Here is a 16,367-nt window from a genome sequence, read left to right as displayed (position 1 = left end):
CGGTCTATGACTCATATTTATCATGTTAATTCTGGCTGTGTCAATACAAGTCAGACATGTGTTGCAGATTGCCTTCATGTTCTAATGTTGCATAGCGAAGTATATTGCTCTTATTGTGGCTTTATTCTCTTCGCACGTCTCTTGGATCTCTCACTTGTCAAATTGTCAAAAAATGGGTACTGTCAGAAAGTTTGTAACATAAAATTGGATGGTCTACACTGGATCACTACAAGTATTTTAATCTGTGTTTTGTTTTTAAAACAAAATTGTTGTGAAACAACAATTCTGAATGCTCCTAAGGCATAATTAAAAAGGTTCTGGATTAGTGGTGCTGGAAGAGCACAGCAATTCAGGCAGCATCCGAGGACAGGCAAAATCGACGTTTCGGGCAAAAGCCCTTCATCAGGAATAAAGGCAGAGAGCCTGAAGCATGGAGAGATAAGCTAGAGGAGGGTGGGGGTGGGGAGAGAGTATCATAGAGTACAATAGGTCAGTGGGGAAGGAGATGAAGGTGATAGGTCAGGGAAGAGAGGGTGGAGTGGATAGGTGGAAAAGGAGCTGGGCAAGTCGGACAAGTCCGGACAAGTCGAGTTGCTGGAGGTTAGAAACTAGGATGAGGTGGGGGAAGGGGAAATGAGGAAACTGTTGAAATCCACATTGATGCCCTGGGGTTGAAGTGTTCCGAGGCGGAAGATGAGGCGTTCTTCCTCCAGGCGTCTGGTGGTGAGGGAGCGGCGGTGGAGGAGGCCCAGCACCTCCATATCCTCGGCAGAGTGGGAGGGGGAGTTGAAATGTTGAGCCACTGGGCGATTTGGTTGATTGATGCGGGTGTCTCGGAGATGTTCCCTAAAGCGCTCTGCTAGGAGGCGCCCAGTCTCCCCAATGTAGAGGAGACCGCATCGGGAGCAACGGATACAATAGATGATATTAGTGGATGTGCAGGTAAAACTTTGGATGTGGAAGGCTCCTTTAGGGCCTTGGATGGAGGTGAGGGAGGAGGTGTGGACACAGGTTTTACAGTTCCTGCGGTGGCAGGGGAAAGTGCCAGGATGGGAGGGTGGGTCGTAGGGGGGCGTGGACCTGACCAGGTAGTCACGGAGGGAACGGTCTTTGCGGAAGGCGGAGAGGGGTGGGGAGGGAAATATATTGCGGAAGGCGGAGAGCCGCAGGAACTGTAAAACCTGTGCCCACACCTCCTCCCTCACCTCCATCCAAGGCCCTAAAGGAGCCTTCCACATCCAAAGTTTTACCTGCACATCCACTAATATCATTTATTGTATCCGTTGCTCCCGATGCGGTCTCCTCTACATTGGGGAGACTGGGCGCCTCCTAGCAGAGCGCTTTAGGGAACATCTCCGAGACACCCGCATCAATCAACCAAATCGCCCAGTGGCTCAACATTTCAACTCCCCCTCCCACTCTGCCGAGGATATGGAGGTGCTGGGCCTCCTCCACCGCCGCTCCCTCACCACCAGACGCCTGGAGGAAGAACGCCTCATCTTCCGCCTCGGAACACTTCAACCCCAGGGCATCAATGTGGATTTCAACAGTTTCCTCATTTCCCCTTCCCCCACCTCATCCTAGTTTCTAACCTCCAGCAACTCGACTTGTCCGGACTTGTCCGACCTGCCCAGCTCCTTTTCCACCTGTCCACTCCACCCTCTCTTCCCTGACCTATCACCTTCATCTCCTTCCCCACTGACCTATTGTACTCTATGATACTCTCTCCCCACCCCCACCCTCCTCTAGCTTATCTCTCCATACTTCAGGCTCTCTGCCTTTATTCCTGATGAAGGGCTTTTGCCCGAAACGTTAATTTGCCTGTCCTCGGATGCTGCCTGAATTGCTGTGCTCTTCCAGCACCACTGATCCAGAATCTGGTTTCCAGCATCTGCAGTCATTGTTTTTACCTCCATAATTAAAAGGTTTTTAAAGTCTTTGGGGGACAGGGCTCAGATGCATGCAGATAAATAACTAACAGCACATAAACAAAGTGCAAGATTCATCCTGAAATGCCCAAAATAGCCAGCCTGATATTGTGTTTTGCAATTGCTTTCAATGATAAGAGATGAACAGTTACAGTCAATGGTCCAATATTGCAGGCTGCTGATGAAAGATAAGTATGTGTAATGTAAGTGTATTGGTATCAATGAGAACCTCACTTACAGCCAATGTCACTTAGTCTGACCTGCCTGAAAATGCTGACCAACTCTACATTACTGCTATTCCAGATACTCCATACAGTCTATAACAGTGCCAAATATGTTTGACTGGAAGCAGTTAACACAAATAATTGAAAGGTAACATGGAAGAAACAAGAAAACATGCACCAATTTTGGACATAAATCTAGCTGGTCAGGAACATAAAATATAGATCAGTATAGCATAGGAGCAGGCTCTTCAGCTCACTATGCCAACCATGATGTCATTCGAAACTAATCTCATGTGCTCGGTATCCCTCCATCCTTTGCCTGTTCATGTGTCTGAGAATGCCTCTTAAACATTGATGCATTTGGTTCTGCCAATTCCCCTGGCAGCATGTACCAGGCACCTTCCACCCGCTGTGTAAAAAACCTTTCTCACACATCTCCTTTAAATGCCTGACCTCTCACCTTCAACCTACGCCCCCCTTGAATATAACATTTTCAGCTTGGAAAAAGGACTCCAACTACATACCCTATTTGTACCTTATAATTTTATATTATTTTATCAGATTGCTCCTCAGCCTTTGACAGTGTAACCTCTCCTTGTAGCCAATACATTCCAATCCAGGCAACATCCTGGTAAACCTCTCTTGCACCCTCTCCAAAGTCTCCACCTCCTTGTGCTGTGGTGACCAGGACAGCACATAATACCCACAATGGGACCTAACTGAAGTCTTCAAAAGCTGCTAAGAGAAAGTGAGGACTGCAGATGCTAGAGATCAGAGCTGAAAAAGGTGTTGCTGGAAAAGTGCAGCAGGTCAGGCAGCATCCAAGGAGCAGGAGAATCAATGTTTCAGGCATAAGCCCTTCCTGACCTGCTGCGCTTTTCCAGCAACACATTTTTCAGCTCTTATAAAGCTGCAACATGATTTGCCAACTTTTATACTCCATGCCCGAGCGATGACGGGTCACAAAGTGTGGTGCTGGAAAAGCACATCAGGTCAAACAAAATCCGAGGAGCAGGAGAATCAGCATTTTGGGCATAAGCCCTTCATCAGGAAGTGGAATATGCCCAAAACGTCAACTGTCCTGCTCCTCAGATGCTGCCTGACCTGCTGTGCTTTTCCAGCACCACACTTTTGACTCTGGTCTCTCGCATCTGCAGGCCTCACTTTCTTCTAGCCTGACTAATTAAGGCAAGCATGCTGTAACCCTTCTTTACCACCTTACCCATTTGTGGTGTGAACATAAATCAATCACGAGAATTATACAATTAGATAGTACAATTTGACATTAATATGTTTTGAAACAGTTTTTAGCTACACTTGAATATCCAATTTGCTGGAGAAATTGGGTTAATAATTTATCCTATCTACTACCAGGAGAAGACATTACTGCTATCTGGACCCATTTATGTCAGGTGGCAAATTATTCGTGTATAACAGCAACTGTCGGCAGGCAATGTGACTATAGTTAAAACAGATAATGTTCTTATTTGTAGCCTACAATTGTCCACTGTCTTCGGTCACTGACAGGAAAGAGAAAATCAGCCTTGCTAATTAAGGGTACTGGGCCCCATCATAACATTTTCCTGTAGCATTTCCTGTAAATTTCACATTTCCTTTTCAAAATAATAAAACAGAAATTCTGGAAAAACTCAGCATATCCAGCAATATCTGTCCAATACAACCTCTTCTGTAAATAGAGGATGAGGTAGAACAATAGGGAAGGTCAGAGATCGAGGGTGAGAGAGATTAAATACCAAAAATGTTGCAGAATCAAAGGCAAATGGAATGGTAATGGTAGCAGTAAAGAAACAATGCATTCATCTATACACTCCATTAATAGTGCAATGATATTTTTTCTTATTCTTCCACAGCATTTAGTCATTGCCGGCTTGACCAACATTTTGCTGCCCATCCCAAATTACATGTGAGGAGATGAAGAGGAGGTGTTTGTTCATAACTACTTCTCATGCCTACTTCATTCAAAGTTGCTGATCATAGCTTTGTAACCATTAAACTCGCCTTTTCATTTTATCCATCTCTGATTTAATCCTGAAAGTCTCCCAAAGTTAGTTCACACTGAGGCATTTTTACCAGGGTTCTTGGTATAATAATCTTCAAAACAGATTACGAGCCTCCACAGTGCCTCTTATGAAGAAAATAGGAACAAGAGGAAGCCATTTTGACACTCCTGCCTGTTCCATCTTTCAACTGGATCATCACTGATTTGCTCCCAAAACCTCGCCCTCTTTCGTTAACAAAGCTATATAAGCCTCAGATAAAAAAAAATTATCAATTGCCATTGTTGAAAAAGGTCATCAAACTTCCATTCCCTTTGTGGAAATGTTCTCTAATTTTACTTCTGAAAGGTCTGGTTCTAAATTTTAGACAATCCCTCAATCAAATAACTGTCCAAAATTCCATGAAGTACAATCAGAGTTCATGTAATCTCTCCTTGTAACCTTATTCTTGTAGTAACATTGAATTTGCTCCAAATCCAACATATCCTTGCTAAGATCGAGTCCTCACAACTGCTCTCAAGGCTCCAGCAACAGTCTAACTAGGATTGCTAACTGCAGGATAGCTGCATGACTTATACTCCTCCCTTGTTTTTTAGTCATTGGGAACATTGGAAGTAGGAGCAGAAACTGGCCATTTTGCCAATCAAACCTATTCCTGGTTGATCCTGCTGCCTCAATGCCATTTTCCCCACATTATGTCCATATATCTTGATATCTTTACTATCCAGATATCTTTTGACTTTTGTCTTGAACATACTCAATGACTGAAACTGCACAACCCTCTGGGGTGGAGATCAGAATTAGCTTTACTGTCACATGCACTCAAATGAGTACAGTAAAAAGTTTACAAGCTGCCACTGATGGCATTATCTTAGGTCAGAATTCAAGATTATGAAGATTCAAGAGAAATTCATCCTTTTGTCTGTCTTTAGTGTCTATCTCTCATTCTGAGACTATGGCCCCAATCAGGAGTATGGTCTATCCAGCAACTGCCTGTGAAGGCTTTGAAGAATTCTGTGAGCTTTAGGAGATTAGGTTTGATACTTAAAGCATAGGTTTTATGTTAAACTCTCTTCGTGGCAAGCATATGTCCCCTGAAGTAAGGAGACCAAAACCAAAGCACAGTCTCAATGAGGAGGAATTTCTTCAGCCACACAGTGGTTAATCTCTGAATCTCATTGACACAGAGGGCTGTGGAGGCCAAGTCACTGAGTATATTTCAGACATCGATAGATAGGTTCTTGATCGGTAAGGGGATTAAGGGTTATGGGGAGAAGACGGGTGAATGAAGTTGAAAAATGTATCAACCATGGTCGAATGGCAGAGTACACTTGATGGGCTGAATGGTCTAATTCTGCTCCTACGTCTTATGGTCTTATAATTAGAGTGCACTGGTGCAGCTGGGGTCGTCTTTGTAATGGAGAGAATTTGTTGTGTTCTGGATTAAAAGGGATGCTGAAGTTCCAAACCATCTGCTGCAGCCTCAACAGTGACCAGGGAAGGGAACTCAAGTCAGTAACAAGGTTACAGAGTTTGTGATGTAAGCTGAAGGCAACATTTAGCTACAGAAAATAGAGATTCAAAAACTCCACGTCTGATAAAAACAGAAGCAACGTTAGGGCTGAGAAAGATCGTGGAAAGATACAGCTGACTATCAAAGGTATGTGTGGAAGGGCTGTTTCAATGTCAGGAGAGATAATGTTCTGAAGGGGCAAAAAAATTATTCACTTCATTGTAATTAATTATTCCTTCCCCCATTATTAATTTATCTTATACCACCATTTCATATTTCACTTTCCTTTTGATTCCTCCCTAGTAAGTTGATGATTAACTAAGGTGGTGTCTGAAAATAACTAATCTCCCCCTCAACACATTTGTCATTCCAATTTAAATCTTAGCCATGGCACCGGACATTCAGAACACTTCCATCTTGACAGGAAAAGGATATGCTCTCAATCTGCATCACCACAGAACATCTGGCAGGAATACCAAGTGTTCAAGTGTCACACAATGGTTAAAATCTGTACCAATTTCAAAACATGTGCAATTTAGTCTAAGGCCTGAATGATAAGCACATTAAATTTGCAAAGTTTTCCATCCAATTACTCATCAAATAAGATTTTGTGAGCTTGAGGCAACACAACTTCAAAATACAAATCGAATAATGTATTGTGTTATATGGCATAGTATTTTATATAGCAATGCACTGACCCTGAGCAATACAAAGCAAAAACACTCGTTACATTGTACATCGTACAAGATGCCTAGCATATATTGTCTGTGCATGATAGATAGTGTGAAGAAAATAAAGCATTCTTCATGAACGTAGTTATTATGGTTTCAAAGTTTTCTTAGCTAGCATTTGAATGAACTCACCCACTATTTACTTAATAATATTCCCAATTTGTAGTGTTCAAATGAAACATTTACTTTATATGACATAAAGTTATAAAACAGCATCTTCTGATCTACTAATGCATTTTCTAGGAAGAACACTGACAGACAATATAACTCACAGGTACAATTCTAAAGCGTGTGCAGGAGCAGAGGGACTTGGGTGTATATGTGCGCAAATCATTGAAGGGGCAACACAGGTGGAGAGAGCAGTTAATAAAACATACAGCATCCTTGGGTTGATTAATAAGGGCAAACAGGACAAGAACAAGGAAGTAATGCTGAACTGGCATAATAAACTGGTTAGTAAATAGAGTACTGTGTACAGTCCTGAGCGCCACACTACAGGAAGGATATGAACACTTTGAAGAGCATGCAGAAGAGATTTACAAGAATAGTAGAAAGCGAGGACTGTAGATGCTGGAGATCAGAGTCGGAAAGTGTGCTGCTGGAAAAGCACAGCAGGTCAGACAGCATCCGTGGAGCAGAAGAGTCGACATTTTGAGCATAAGCCCTGACTTGCTGTGCTTTTCCAGTGCCACACTTTGACTTACAAGAATAGTTCCAATGAGAAACTACAGCTATGAGGATAAATTGAAAAGTGTGGAACCATTGTCCTAGGAGAGAGAGGATAGATTGGGTCATTCTCCTTGGACAGAAGAATAGCTAACAAGAAATCAGATATAAGTTTGCAAAATCATGAAGGACTGAATAGAGTAGACAAGGAGAAACTGTTCCCACTTGTAAAAAGGTGCAGAATGAGAGGGCATACATTTACAGTAATTTGCAAAAGAATCAAATCCAAGGCAAGCAAAAGGTTTTCACCCAGAGTGATTCAGATCTAGAATGCATGGCCTAGGAGGGCGGTGGAGACAGGTTCAATTGAGACATTCAAAAGAACATTGCTCTACGTAAGTAATTACCCAATGTATAAAGCTTGGGGAAAAAGACAAGAGAATAAGTCATTGTAGTCATTTGGAGTGCCAGTACAGAAACAATGGGCTGAATGGCATCCTTCTATACTGTAACGGTTCTGTGATTTATTGAGAACGCAGTGCATTGAAGAATACATAAAAACAATATTCTTTAATGACAAACCTTGATCATTTGGCCGGGACCTACATTATACATAAAATATTTACTTTGATTTTACTCTTTGATGGAGTGAGAGAGTCATCGGCAAGGCCAGCACTTACAACCCATCCTTCAACTGCCTTGCGGAGCTATTGTAAGTCTGCACAATTCGAGGGCATACATGGCTACATAAAATCATAGAATTCCTACAGTGTGGAAACAGGCCATTCGGCCCATTGCGTCCACACTGACCCTCCAAAAAGCAACTCACCCAGACCTACCCATGTAACCCTGCAATTCCCATGGCTAATTCACCTAGCCTGCATATCCCTGGATACTCAGTAATTTAGCATGGCCAATCTACCTGACCTTTGGACTATGGGAGGAAACTGGAGCACCCAGAGGAAACCCACACAGATACAGGGGAACAGGTGCAAACGCTATACAGACAGACACCAGAGAGTGGAATCAAATCCGGGTCCCTGGCATTGTAAGGCAGTAATGCTAACCACTGAACCCCAGTGCCACCCTATTTATGCCCATTTATTTTATCAAAATATTTGCAATAGAAACCTTACTTGCAAAGATTCATGAGATTACTCAAAAAATATATTTCGGCCAAAAAAAATCTCTACACATAACAAATTATGCTGAGATGCATGTAGAAAAATATTGGTTGGATAGCTGTGGATTAGCTCAACTGTTTGGCAGGCTTCTCAAGTATCATTATTTCAAAACCACATTCCACTCAACTTGAGTTCCATTCAGTCAGTCAATCTGTAAAATGTTTTTTAGATTTAATTCAAAACAAACTATAATCACAGTGTTATAATAGTAAAGGAAACTGCTGATAATCTCAAGAATGTTACTGATGAGTAAAGTCCTACATTACATCCTTGTTGTGCTGAATTTGATGCTTTTGATTTCGGTGCTGTTAGGGGCACAATAGCTGGCCATTGCAACAATTTGTTTTGGTGGGGTGGAGAGACGGTGGGGGGGGGGGGAAAGAGAGAGAAAGAAACCCACAGAAATGCAGCAGAGTGCTCAGTGGTTAGTACTGCTGCCTAACAGTGCCAGGGACCCAGGTTTGATTCCAACCTCGGGCAACTGGCTGTGTGGAGTTTGCACATTCTCTCTGTGGCTGCGTGGGTTTTCTTCAGATGCTCTAGTTTCCTTCCACAGTCCAACGATGTGCAGGTTAGGTGGACTGGCCATGCTAAATTGTCAATAGTATCCATGGATGTGCAGGTAATGTGGATTAGCTGTGGGAAAATGCAGAATTATAGGGTAGAGGGATGAGTCTAGGCGAGATGCTGTTCAGAGAGTCGGTGTGGACTTGATGGGCTGAGTGGACTGCTTTCACACTGTAGGGATTCCATGATGTAAATGAAAATAAAGATGTAAAAATTAGGTCATTATCCAACAACAGTTACAAGCAGAGCTGCTGGTGGTGTAAGTTCATTGCCACCTCAGGATTGCCAATATTAGCTCCATGGTTGAACATTTCATTGACCATGCTCTGACAAATCAAGGCCACTCAGACAAGGTATCAGAATGCAACCTGTTCCATGGGAATGATCATGCAGTTAGCACCTCAGTAGGAAGCAAAGACAAACTGAAAAATGTAACTTGTATACTTCTAGCAATGAGTTTCGACATATGTGTAAGTAATGAACTTGCACCAATTCAAATGTTATATCATAAACAAAGCAATTATTTAGAATTAATTTTATTCATCCAGTTGACAGATGAGAAGCACAAGGATATTGTGAAATTTGAAAGGGTTCAGAAAAGATTTACAAGGATGTTGCCAGGGTTGGAGGGTTTGAGCTATAGGGAGAGGCTGAACATGCTGGAGTTGTTTTCCCTGGAGCGTCGCAGGCTGAGGGGTGACCTTACAGATGTTTATAAAATCATGAAAGGCATGGATAGGGTAAATAGACAAGGTCAATTCCCTGGAGTGGGGGAGTCCAGAACGAGAGGGCATAGGTTCAGGGTGTGATGGGAAAAATTTAAAAGGGGCAACTTTTTCATGCAGAGGTGGTGGAGGCTGATACAATTACAACATTTAAAAGTCATCTGAATAGCAAGAGCTTAGAGTGATATAGGCCAAGTGCTGGTAAATGGGTCTAGGTTAGGTTGTGATATCTGGTCGGCATGGACGAGTTGGACCGAAGGGTCTGTTTCCGTGCTGTACATCTCGATCACTGTATGAATGATGAGCAGAAATGATTTATCTGAGCATCTTTATTTGAAACCCAAAAACTCAATGTCATAAGGATAATAGAAAATCATCAGGAAAGCTGAATTCTAATTGCCATGCTGTCAATCTGAAAAGGTATTTCAGTCAACAGCTCTTAAATCAAAACTTACTTTATACAGCAATGATAAATGGCCAATTACACGTGTTCACGAGAAACATCGATTGACTGCAGCCAAGAATTAACCAAGACATGAAAATGGGTTGCCATACCTTCCTTGATTCTCATTCTCCAGTTCTATCTACACAGCAAAGGATTTTGTACATTTCTTTAAAACAGTCTTATTTACTTGCTCTGCAACTCTAAAGATCTGCATATATGAACATCCAAATGGCTGAGTTTCTGAACTCCTTGAAAATTGTACATGTTGAACTTTATGAAAGGTTTGGGCTGAAGCTAAAACCTCAAATGAAAAAGCACAAACATGGAAAGAAATGGCCATATACTTATGAAATGAGTCAACATTTGGCCATCTGTATTTAATGTGCTTTACAGAGAAAAATATTACCTTCATTCCAGCTACAGCAGCAGGGCCACTGGGATCCACTGCTTGAATATGGCATGGTTTATTTCCACGTACGACAAATCCCCAGCCAACTGCATCACCCACAATCTGAAAATAAGCCAGTTTTGCAAAACTTTAAAATAAACAGGCATATTAAAACTGCATCGAAAGTCAGCTTCCAAAAAACAAATTTCCAATGTTTAATGTAGCTTCTGTACTCACAAAATGCTTATTTTTGAATGCACTGACCATCTTTGCAATAAACTAAGCATAAATGTTAAAAGTCCGGTTTGATGAGCCTCCTTAGTATTTTCAAAATGGACAAATGACTCAAGTGTAGATTGGGCCTTTAATGCTACAAGTATAAGCATTTCAAGAATGCAACACTACTCAAATGTAACAAAGTGAAACTATATCATACCTCTGAACCAGTACCTGATTAATCATTGCAAGGTGCAATAGATTGGGGAGTTGTATACCATTTAAAGCACAGACTTACTGTAAGCGTCTTCTTCGTATAGGGTGCCCCAGGAGCTAAGAGCTCCTCTGTTGTCACTGGTCTCTTTAACACTGAAACAAAACACAGAATTCTTAAGCTGTACATGTGATTCATTGCCCACTGTCTTCAATTCATTCCAGCTCAGTTCAGCCACTTTTACACTTAAATTACAATTAGAACAATTCTTTAGTCAGGATTATGAGAGGAAATCAGTCTTTTTTTTATTATTATTTGATTAAGCAGTATTTAGACATTACTCTAATGCAGCAACAATTAACACTTCAATTGTACCTTTAACGTAATGAAACGTCCCAGGCACTGCACAAGGGATTAGAAGAGAAACATTAGTTCCGCTGAACAAAAAATCTGGTAACAGTGTGCACTTTCAGAAGTGCTTTAAAGATGGCAAGCAAGGGGGAAAGGTGTACTGAGGGAATTCCAAGGCTTCTGGCCTTGGCAACTGAAGACACAGCCACTAATGGTGGAGAAATTAAAATCAGAATTAAAAGGAACTCAGATAACTCAGAGGGCTGAGTGGTTGGAGGAGATCACAGAATTGGGGAGGCGCAGAGTCCTAGTGGGATTTAAAACGAGGAAGTAAAATTTTGAAGTGAAAATATTGCTTGATCGAGATCTAGTTCAAGTCAACGCGCTCAGAGGGTAGGGAAACAGGACTTGCTGCCAATTAAGACTCTGGCAGAACTTAGAAGATCTCAAACTTACGGATGATAGAATGTGGGAGACAATCCAGGAATTTGTTGGTACAGTCACATCTGGAGGAGACAAAGACTTCGATAGCAGGCGAGGTGAGACGGAGGCAAAAATCAAGTAGTATTAAAGGCTGCAATGGCAAGTTGTAGTGATGTTGTGGGTGCGTGTTTGGAGACTGATCAAGACAAAATATGACACCAAGGCTGTACAAACAGATTATATGTAACTTCATCTCAGAGCAGGAACAGAATGGGCGAGACAAGGGCTCAGTGGTTCGCACTGCTGCATCACAGCACCAGAGACCCAGGTTCAATTCCAGCCTTGGGCAACTGTCGGTGTAGAGTTTGCAGATTCTCCCCATGTCTGCATGGGTTTCCTCCAACAATCCAGAGATGTGCAAACGAGGTGAATTGACCATTCTAAATTGTTGGTGGATGTGTAGGTTAGGTGCATTAGTCAGGGGTGTATATATAGGGTAGGGGAATTGGTCTGGATGGGTTGCTCGTTGGAGGATCAGTGTGGGCTTGTTGGGCCAAAGGGCACTATAGGGATTGTGTGATAGAACTGGAGTCAGTGACCGGGGGAAAAGTAATTTGGACTGGGTACCAAAAACAATTATTTCAGTTTATAAAATCTTTACTTGGAGGAAGTTTCTGCTCATCTTGTACTGAGTGTTGAATTATCAACAGTAGAGTAGCTGAGAGATGTGCTGATGAGGTCGAACTGGGTGTCATCAGCATACCTACAAAAAAAACCAGCAATCTATCTTTGGATGATGTTGTCAAATGCAAGCACCTAAATGTGAAATAGGAGGGGAATAAGGACCTATCCTGCAGGGATAGAGTACCATGAACAGAAGCTTTGTAAGTGATTTTAAAAAAACTGAAAGAAGTGCAGATCTGGAAATCTGAAACAACAAACTGCTGGACAATCTCAACAAGGCTGGCAGCGTCGGTGTAGAATAAGCAGAATTAACCAGTGACATTCCTTTGTAAGTGATTCTCTGCTTACAATTAGATAAGCATGGAACGAGATGAAAGCAGTCCTACCCAATGGATGAAGGTGTTACAGTCACCATGTCAAAGGCTGCACAACAGCTTGAAGGATATGGAGGAAAGCTTAACTTTGTCACAGTCATATAGGATGTCATTTTTAAACTCTGATTACAGCAGTCTCCATACTATTATAGGGTGGAGACTTGACTGGAAGGATTCAAATAGAGAGTTCTTGGAATGATAGGAGTTGATTTGGGAGGCGATAACATGTCCAGGAATTTAGGGAATGGGATCAGAGTATGGAAGGATGCAAGGGTCAAGTGAGGTTTTGTTTGAGGATGGGGATACTTCACAATTAAAAGAAAAAAAAGGGACAACACTTGAAGAGAGAGAATAGTTTACTATATTGGCAAACATGGTAATCGGAATATAAACTGGATGATCGGAAGTGTAATAGGAATAGGATCAATGGAACAGGAGATGGGTCTTATGGACTGGTTGGGCTCAGAGATGGCATGTGGGGAAAAAGCAGAAAGACTGGAGAGAGAAGTGAGTCCAGGGTTAGGGCAGGTTGTGTAATAAAAAAGTATAGCCAGGCAGGCTAGTGGAAGGGAGTGACATAGCAAAGGCAGCTTATCGAAATACCTCGGATTTCATAACAAAGCAGTCCATGAGTTGCTTCCAGCAGGAAGTGCAAGCACAAGTGGGGGAAGGCAGAGAGATGGGTTGAAAAAGATGGTTTTAAAATGGCTTATATTATAATGAAAAGATTCATTAGAATCATTCATTAGATTTTATACTAAATGTTACAATGTATTACCTGAAAAAATTACAGTTCAAAAATACAAATGCTCAATTAAAAATTCAAAATAAATGCTAATGGTGCCCAAGACCTTTTGTATTGATCAGGCTTATACAAGGCACAACAAACAAAACTGGACAAGTCAAATAAAGAGAAAATAATAAATGACCAAATTTGTTCCAAGAAATGGAGGATTTTAGAAGTGGAGACAGAAATGCAGACAAAGAGATTTTGGGGAGGAAATTGCAGAGCTATGGGCTAAGCAGCTGAAGGAGGATCTTTAAAATGAATTTGAATTGGGAACCATTGTAAGTCAGTGAGTAGTGGGTGACTTGGTGACTTGCCTCTTCCTCCGCTACACTGATGACTGCATTGGCACCACTTCGTGCTCCCACGAGGAGGTTGAGCAATTCATCAACTTTACCAACACATTCCACCCTGACCTTAAATTTACCTGGACTATCTCTGACACCTCCCTCCCTTTCCTGGAACTCTCCATCTCCATTAATGACGACCGACTTGACATTGACATTTTTTACAAACCCACCGATTCCACCAGCTACCTGGATTACACCTCTTCCCACCCTACCTCTTGCAAAAATGCCATTCCATATTCCCAATTCCTCCGTCTCCGCCGTATCTACTCCCAAGAGGACCAGCTCCACCACAGAACACACCAGATGGCCTCCTTCTTTAAGACTGCAATTTCCCTTCCCACGTGGTTACAGATGCCCTCCAACGCATCTCGTCCACATCCCGCACCTCCGCCCTCATACCCCACCCTGCCAACCGTAACAAGGACAGAATGCCCCTGGTGCTCACCTTCCACCCTACCAACCTTCGCATAAACCAAATCATCCGCCGACATTTCCGCCACCTCCAAAAAGACCCCACCACCAGGGATATATTTCCCTCCCCACCCCTTTCCGCCTTCCGCAAAGACCATTCTCTCTGTGACTACCTGGTCAGGTCCACGCCCCCCTACAACCCACCCTCCCATCCTGGCACCTTCCCCTGCCACTGCAGGAACTGTAAAACCTGCGCCCACACCTCCTCCCTCACCTCCACTCAAGGCCCTAAAGGAGCCTTCCACATCCAAAGTTTTACCTGCACATCCATCAATATTATTTATCGTATCCGTTGCTCCCGATGCGGTCTCCTCTACATTGGGGAGACTGGGCGCCTCCTAGCAAAGCGCTTTAGGGAACATCTCCGGGACACCCGCACCAATCAACCACACCGCCCCGTAGCCCAATATTTCAACTCCCCCTCCCACTCTGCCGAGGACATGGAGGTCTTGGGCCTCCTTCACCACCGCTCCCTCACCACCAGACGCCTGGAGGAAGAACGCCTCATCTTCCGCCTCGGAACACTTCAACCCCAGAGCATCAATGTGGACTTCAACAGTTTCCTCATTTCCCCTTCCCCCACCTCACCCTAGTTCCAAACTTCCAGCTCAGCACTGTCCCCATGACTTGTCCTACCTACCTATCTCCTTTTCCACCTATCCACTCCACCCTCACCTCCCTGACCTATCACCTTCATCCCCTCCCCCACTCACCTATTGTACTCTATGCTACTTTCTCCCCACCCCCATCCCCCTCTAGCTTATCTCTCCACACTTCAGGCGCTCTGTCTTTATTCCTGATGAAGGGCTTTTGCCCAAAACGTCGATTTCGCTGCTCCTTGGTTGCTGCCTGAACTGCTGTGCTCTTCAAGCACCACTAATCCAGAATCCAGTTTCCAGCATCTGCAGTCATTGTTTTTACCTCGTTAAATCTTTCTGCAGCCTCCCCACCTCCTCAGTATTACCTGCCTGTCCACCTAACTTTGTATCACTGGCAAACTTCACCAGAGTGCCCCCATTTTTTCTCACTGTTAGGCTGGAAGAAATTTCTGCACATCAGTTCCAGATGTTGGACAAGCAGCCTGACAATTTAGAAATAGCGCAAGAGTCAATAGAAGTGGTGAATAAAATACAATTGGACATTAGTTTCTTCTCAAAGGCTGACAAAGTTTCATTTTAGCAAGAACAGCAGGTGAATGAGAAAGAGGAGGGGCCCAAGGATAGATCCTTGAACGAATGTGGGAAGTAATGGTGACAAAAGGAAATAGGTTGTCAAAGAACAGAATTCTACCAGAAAAACAAATAATCTTGTTCAAGATTAAAACAAATCATATTAGAGCAAGCAGCAGTTAATAATAAAGCTTTTCAAATGAGAGCTGTTGAGATTAAATAATTCAAAAACAGGCACTTGTTGCATAATAGATTTAACATTGAACCATTCAGTCAGATTGCATTTTTTCAAATTCTAGAGAGATTAGGGACATTTTCGTGAAAAAGTATGGACTATATTTAGAACAATTATGATAGTTGTAAATGGATTGATTCAATCTAGCATCTGTAGCAACAGATACAGTGGAACACATTGATGCCCTTTATATACTTATCCCTCAGGAAACAAATTAACTTTTCTAATTTTAAATGTTTAAAGTTATCAATTAATTGGATGGTGAATAAGCAAGTTGAGTTTCACATCATTACTTTTCAACTGATTTTTTAAAAATTCAAAAGAAAATCTTTGGTAATGATGTGCAGACGTGTTGGAACTGTGTCGATGAGATGGTGTGATTGTTTCTTGGACATGTTCTTTCAAGTTGGTGGTGATGCAATGTTCTAGACCTTATTATGGGAGCATTAACTGCCTTCCTTTTTAAAAAAACTTTTAGATCCTTCTGGCTGAATGCTTACTGTTTTAATCACTGACATCCACTTGGGTCCAAATACAAAGCAAAACACTTTCCTACATTAAATTCTATCTGCCAAGTTTACAATTCTGTGATGTGGGATGAATTGGCACTTGTACCATTCAATATAAAGAATTGAAGAACAGGGAAAAAAAACAACTTAATCATTAGAAGACTCAACATTTCACTATAATAATACACAGAGAAG

General features: G+C 42.3%; 1 protein-coding gene and 1 long non-coding RNA gene across 5 annotated transcripts in view; one reads left to right on the top strand and one right to left on the bottom strand.

Annotated features, from left to right (window-relative positions):
• Positions 1-4,183, top strand: part of LOC122549330 (uncharacterized) — a 39,505-nt gene extending 35,322 nt beyond the window's left edge. The window contains exon 3 of the long non-coding RNA XR_015756920.1: positions 4,024-4,183. This is a non-coding gene — a long non-coding RNA (uncharacterized LOC122549330). The remainder of the gene's footprint in view (positions 1-4,023) is intronic.
• deptor (DEP domain containing MTOR-interacting protein) overlaps positions 1-16,367 on the bottom strand; it is a 123,203-nt gene that overhangs the window by 52,767 nt on the left and 54,069 nt on the right. For all 4 annotated transcript variants that reach the window (XM_087986056.1, XM_043688971.2, XM_043688968.2 and 1 more), the window contains 2 exons: positions 10,904-10,974; positions 10,408-10,512 (listed from right to left, as the gene is read on the bottom strand). In XM_087986056.1, coding sequence (XP_087842182.1) covers positions 10,408-10,512; positions 10,904-10,974 — 176 coding nt within the window. The remainder of the gene's footprint in view (positions 1-10,407; positions 10,513-10,903; positions 10,975-16,367) is intronic.

Source organism: Chiloscyllium plagiosum, unplaced genomic scaffold (assembly GCF_037043375.1).
Source record: "Chiloscyllium plagiosum isolate Xiang-an unplaced genomic scaffold, Cpla_swu_hap1 HiC_scaffold_4, whole genome shotgun sequence".
In the NCBI taxonomy this organism is placed as follows: Eukaryota; Metazoa; Chordata; class Chondrichthyes; order Orectolobiformes; family Hemiscylliidae; genus Chiloscyllium; species Chiloscyllium plagiosum.
This window is presented reverse-complemented; position numbering and strand designations above follow the sequence as displayed.